This window comes from Budorcas taxicolor, chromosome 15, assembly GCF_023091745.1.
Source record: "Budorcas taxicolor isolate Tak-1 chromosome 15, Takin1.1, whole genome shotgun sequence".
In the NCBI taxonomy this organism is placed as follows: domain Eukaryota; kingdom Metazoa; phylum Chordata; class Mammalia; order Artiodactyla; family Bovidae; genus Budorcas; species Budorcas taxicolor.
In genome coordinates, this window is record NC_068924.1 from 10,359,412 (window position 1) to 10,365,127 (window position 5,716).

A 5,716-nucleotide genomic window follows, 5' to 3' on the forward strand; every position below is an offset into this window, starting at 1 on the left:
TGTGTTCTCTTGGCAAAATTCTGTTAGCCTTTTCCCTTCTTCATTTTGTACTCCAAGGCCAAATTTGCCTGTAATACCAGGCATTTCTTGATTTCCTACTTTTTGTTTCTAATCCCCTATGATGGAAAGGACTTTTTTTTTTTTTTTTGGTGTTAGTTCTAGAAGGTCATCTTATAACTGGTCAATTTCATCTTCTTCAGCATCAGTGGTTATGGCAGAGACTTGGATTACTGTGATAGTGAATGCTTTGTCTTGGAAATAACCTGAGATCATTGTATAATTTTTGAGATTGTACTCAAGTATTGCATTTCAAAGTATTTTGTTGACTATGAGGGCTACTCCATTTCTTCTAAGGGAATCTTGCCCACAGGTATGGTCATCTGAATTAAATTCACCTATTTCTATCCATTTTATTTCACTGATTTCTAAGATGTTGATGTTCACTCTTGCCATTTCCTGCTTAAGTATGTCCAATTTAGCTTGATTCATAGACCAGGTTCCTATGGTCCAATATTGTTCTTTACAGCACTGGACACTATTTTCACAACTAGCTACATCCACAGTTGAGTGTTAACACTTTGTCTCAGCCACTTCATTCTTCCTAGAGCTATTAGTAATTGTCTTCTGTTCTTCCCCAGTAGCATGTCCTTCTAACCTGAAGGAATCATCTTTCAGTGTCATATCCTTTTCAATTTTCATACTACTCATGGATTTCTTGTGGCAAGAATACGGAAGTTGTTTGCCATTCCCTCTTCCTGTGGGCCATGTTTTGACAGAACTCTCCACTATGATCCAGCCATCTTGGGTGGCCCAGCATGGCATGACTCATAGCATCATTGAGTTACATGAACACCTTTGCCATGACAAGGCCGTGATCCATGAAGTGGAAGTGGAAACAGTAACAGGTTTTCTTTTCTTGGGCTCCAAAATAACTGTGCAGCCATGAAATTAAAAGACACTTGCTTCTTGGAAGGAAAGCTATAACAAAACTTGACAGCATATTAAAAAGCAAAGACATTAGTTTGCTGACAAAGGTCCAGATAGTCAAAGCTATCTTTTTTTTTCAGTAGTCGTGTACAGATGTCAGATTTGGACCATAAAAAAGGCTGAATGTCAAAGTATTGATGCTTTCAAATTGTGGTGCTGGAGGGGATGCTTGAGAGTCCTTTGGACTGCAAGGAGATCAAACCAGTCAGCCCTATAGGAAATCAACCCTGAATATTCACTGGAAGGACTAATGCTAAAGGTGAAGCTCCTATATTCTGGCCACCTGGTGAGTAGAGCTGACTCTGGAAAAGACCCTGATGCTGGGAAAGATTTAAGGCAAGAGAAGTGGGTGGCAGAAGATGAGATGGTTATATATTATCACTGACTCAATGGACACGGACTTGAACAAATTCTAGGAAATAGTGTAGGACAGGGAAGCCTGGAGTGGTGCATTATAAAGTCACAAAGAGTCAGAGCGACCTAGTGACTGAACACAATGATATATGTGTGTGTATATATGTGTGAATAATACATTAGTCACTCAGTAGTGTCCAACTCTTTGTGATGCCAAGTAGTGAAGCCCACCAGACTCCTCTGTCAAAGGGATTTGCCAGGCAAGAATACATGAGTGGGTTGCCATGCTCTATCTAAGGGATCTTCCTGATCCAGGGATTGAACCTGTGGCCTCTTGCATTGCAGGCAGATTCTACGGTGGCTGAGGTGGTAAAGAATCAGCCTGCAATTCAAGAGGCCATAGGTTCAATCCCTGCATCAGGAAGGTCCTTTGGATAGGGCATGGTAACCCAGTCATGTATTCTTGCCTGGCAAATCCCTTGGACGGAGGAGCTTGGTGTGCTTCAGTCCTTGGCATCACAAAGAGCTGGACACTGCTGAGTGACTAACACTTTCACTTTTGTGTGTGTGTATGTGTAAAGCATAAAAAGGAATGCTTTAAGTTTTAAGAGTTTGCAACTACACCTTTGAGCTTTCCTGGTAGCTCAGTGGTGAAGAATCTGCCGTCAATGCATGAGACACAGGTTCACTCCCTGGGTTGGGAAGATCCCGTGGAGAAAACAATGGCAACACACTCCAGTATTCTTGACTGGAAAATACCATGGACAGAGGAATCTGATGGGCTACAGTCCACTGGGTTGCAAAGAGTTAGATATGACTTAGCGACTAAACAAATACAAGACAAACTGCATTGTTTCCACTTACTAAAAGAGGTAGCATCATAATTCTGGACTATCAGTTCAGTTCAGTTTAGTCGCTCAGTCGTGTCTGACTCTTTGTGACCCCATGAATCGCAGCACGCCAGGCCTCCCTGTCCATCACCATCTCCCCGATTGCACTCAGACTCATGTCCATTGAGTCAGTGATGCCATCCAGCCATCTTATCCTCTGTCGTCCCCTTCTCCTCCTGCCCCCAATTTCTCCCAGCATCAGAGTCTTTTCCAATGGGTCAACTCTTCGCATGAGGTGGCCAAAGTACTGGAGTTTCAGCTTTAGCCTCATTCCTTCCAAAGAAATCCCAGGGCTTATCTCCTTCAGAATGGACTGGTTGGATCTCCTTATAGTCCAAGGGACTCTCAAGAGTCTTTTCCAAAACCACAGTTGAAAAGCATCAATTCTTCAGCGCTCAGCCTTCTTCATAGTCAAACTCTCACATCCATACATATTATGGTGGATGCTAACTAAAGAGTATTTATTTTTAGATATCTGTATAAAACTCCTGGAGTCTGAACCAATGAAATTAATCTTTCCTACACTATTTCCACAATAAACTGTGGAAAATTCTGAAAGAGATGGGAATACCAGACCACCTGACCTTCCTCTTGAGAAACCCATTTGCAGGTCAGGAAGCAGCAGTTAGAACTGGACATGGAACAACAGACTGGTTCCAAATAGGAAAAGGAGTACATCAAAGCTGTATATTGTCACCCTGCTTATTTAACATCTAGGCAGAGTACATCATGAGAAATGCTGGGCTGGAAGAAGCACAAGCTGGAATCAAGATTGCCGGGAGAAATATCAATAACCTCACATATGTAGGTGACACCACCCTTATGGCAGAAAGTGAAGAACTAAAGAACCTCTTGATGAAAGTGAAAGAGGAGAGTGAAAAGTTGGCTTAAAGCTCAACATTCAAAAAACTAAATCATGGCATCTGTTCCCATCACTTCGTGACAAATAGATGAGGAAACAGTGGCTGACTTTATTTTTCTGTGCTCCAAAATCACTGCAGATGTTGATTGCAGCCATGAAATTAAAAGAGACTTGCTCCTTGGAAGGAAAGTTATGACCAATCTAGACAGCATATTCAAAAACAGAGACATTACTTTGCCAACAAAGGTCCATCTAGTCAAGGCTATGCTTTTTCCAGTGGTCAGGTATGGATGTGAGAGTTTTCTATAAAGAAAGCTGAGAGCTGAAAAGTTGATGCTTTTGAACTCTGGTGTTGGAGAAGACTCTTGAGAGTCCCTTGGACTGCAAGGATATCCTAAAGGAGTCTATCCTAAGGAGTCCAACCAGTCCATCTTAAAGGAGATCGGTCCTGGGTGTTCATTGGAAGGACTGATGTTGAAGCTGAAACTCCAATACTTTGGCCACCTGATGTGAAGAGCTGACTCATTTGAGAAGACCCTGATAATGGGAAAGATTGAGAGCAGGAGAAGAAGCGGACAACAGAGGATGAGATGGTTGGATGACATCACCAACTGGATGGACATGGGTTTGGGTAAACTCTGGGAGTTGGTGATGGCCAGGGAGGCCTGGTGTTTTGCAGTTCATGGGATCGCAAAGAGTTGGACATGGCTGAGCGACTGAACTGAACTGAACTGAACACTATTTTGCAGTTACATTTGGTCTGTGCTTCTGGCATATTTCAGTCTGCTTTCCCAAGTTATTAATTTTTTTTTCAATGTAATTTCCATTTTTACTGGACAGAATAGATACATATTTTTTAAATTGGCTTTACAATATATGGTTTTATCACTGGCTTACAACTAAACATACTGTGAACATTTTCTTTTACCACCATTGATATAATTGCATAGAATAGAGAAATCATAATGTATTAAGCAATCTTTATATATCTGGGGAATTTAGATAGTTTTTTTTAAAGGAGACTTTATTCTTTTTACAAATCCTTCAGAAAACAAGTGCCCTTGTCTCATACAGCTTCTTATAGATGATAGAAGCTTGCCCTTCAACTTAGCCTTTTAACTTGCTTCTCTGTAGCCACCAGATCAACCATGACATTAATTTTATTTTCTCAAATCTGTCCCATTTGCTCCCACTTTTCTACTTAGTTACCCAGGATACAGGTACACCTCCATTACTCTAGCACCCTGTCTCTCACCATGGATATCTGCCCCCTCCCTTATCCTCTGCTCCCCTTACAGGTCCTTCCTTTCCAAGATACTATCTTAACTGATGTCAATCAAGTCCATTCAAAGCTTTATGCTCAGTTCCACATTGAGAGTAACCTTTAATAATCTGAATATAGAATTCAACTGTTTAAAGAAAATTATTTGTAAGCCCTTGGCAGTTACATGTATCAGAAACACAGGAGTTGGGCACAAGATATGGCTTACTCTTTTTTTTTTTTTTTAAATTAGTTTTTTGGAGAGGGCAGGGCAGAGGAAAGTAATTGGTGCTTTAAGGAAATTTTTTTAGGGACCACAGGGAAATCTATTCACTATTTCAAGGCAACTAACAAATTATCATCTCCCAGTTGGGACATTAGAGAGACAGCCTTTACAGGTCATGAAATCTGCATGACAAATGTTGAAAACAAATGTGGGTTAATAATAACTTTGTATAGCAAGGCAGATGCCAGATAGCATAAGAGCACATGCAGACAATGTTAATTCTGGAGTCCTGGAAGCTGTGAGGTGCTCATCCATCACATGGCCATCACAACCAGGTAGAAATGACTGAGGGAAGCAGCAAAGCTGGCCATGCCAGCATTTACACATGGAACACTTCCTGGCATGGGGCACAGACCCACAGTTCTCTTTGTGAGAGTCATGCTCACAGTTGCATCCATAGAAAGAGGGAGGGCAGGCATAAAAGGACCCCTGCATGCAGGTTCCCCCATTCAAACAGCAGGTTCTGTTCAGCTCCTTATTCTTTTGGATTCCCATGGATGCTACAAACTGGGAAGGCTGGTGATGAATTGCAGGCTCCTCTTGGGGCCAAAGGCCATCGTCTCTGAAGGCCAGCTCTCTCTGTGATGGGCGGGCAAGTTTAAGGGCGCCCAATCCAGCGACTAATCCCAGTTCAAGTGCTCTGGAAAAGGCCATGATCAAAATCACACTGTAAGAGAAGCGCTCCATCTTCCTCTGGTCTGTGGCCCCTAACAATTTAGAAGGAAAAAAAAAAAAATTAACCTGGCTTTAATTCATTGCCAAAACACCAAAAGGAAAATGTTAATTTCTTGACGTGAAAAAGAGCATTTTAAAAGAAAAATATCCCAGATGAGAAATATGCTTTCCCCCAAAGTTCTTAGAAACAGAAGTTGGGTTGTCTGGTGAAACTAGGGGACTCCTCTCCAAGTTATTTGTTACATAATTTCATTCATCATTAGCTTGTGATCTGCTGTGTTCAGGGACTACAACATAATTATCTTTGTATCCTCCACTTCACCCAGTAGACTGTTTTGCTCTTTAATTGTTCATGTTTTTCCTTACTTGACTTAGAAGCCTTAAGTGAATAGGTTTGAAAT

General features: G+C 41.4%; 1 protein-coding gene across 1 annotated transcript; it reads right to left on the reverse strand.

Moving 5' to 3' along the window:
• Positions 1 to 4,793: 4,793 nt before the first annotated feature.
• On the reverse strand, positions 4,794 to 5,327 carry LOC128060965 (putative teratocarcinoma-derived growth factor 3). Its single transcript, XM_052653327.1, has one exon. It carries the CDS (start codon positions 5,325 to 5,327, stop codon positions 4,794 to 4,796), a length of 534 nt encoding a protein of 177 aa, XP_052509287.1.
• Positions 5,328 to 5,716: the final 389 nt, after the last annotated feature.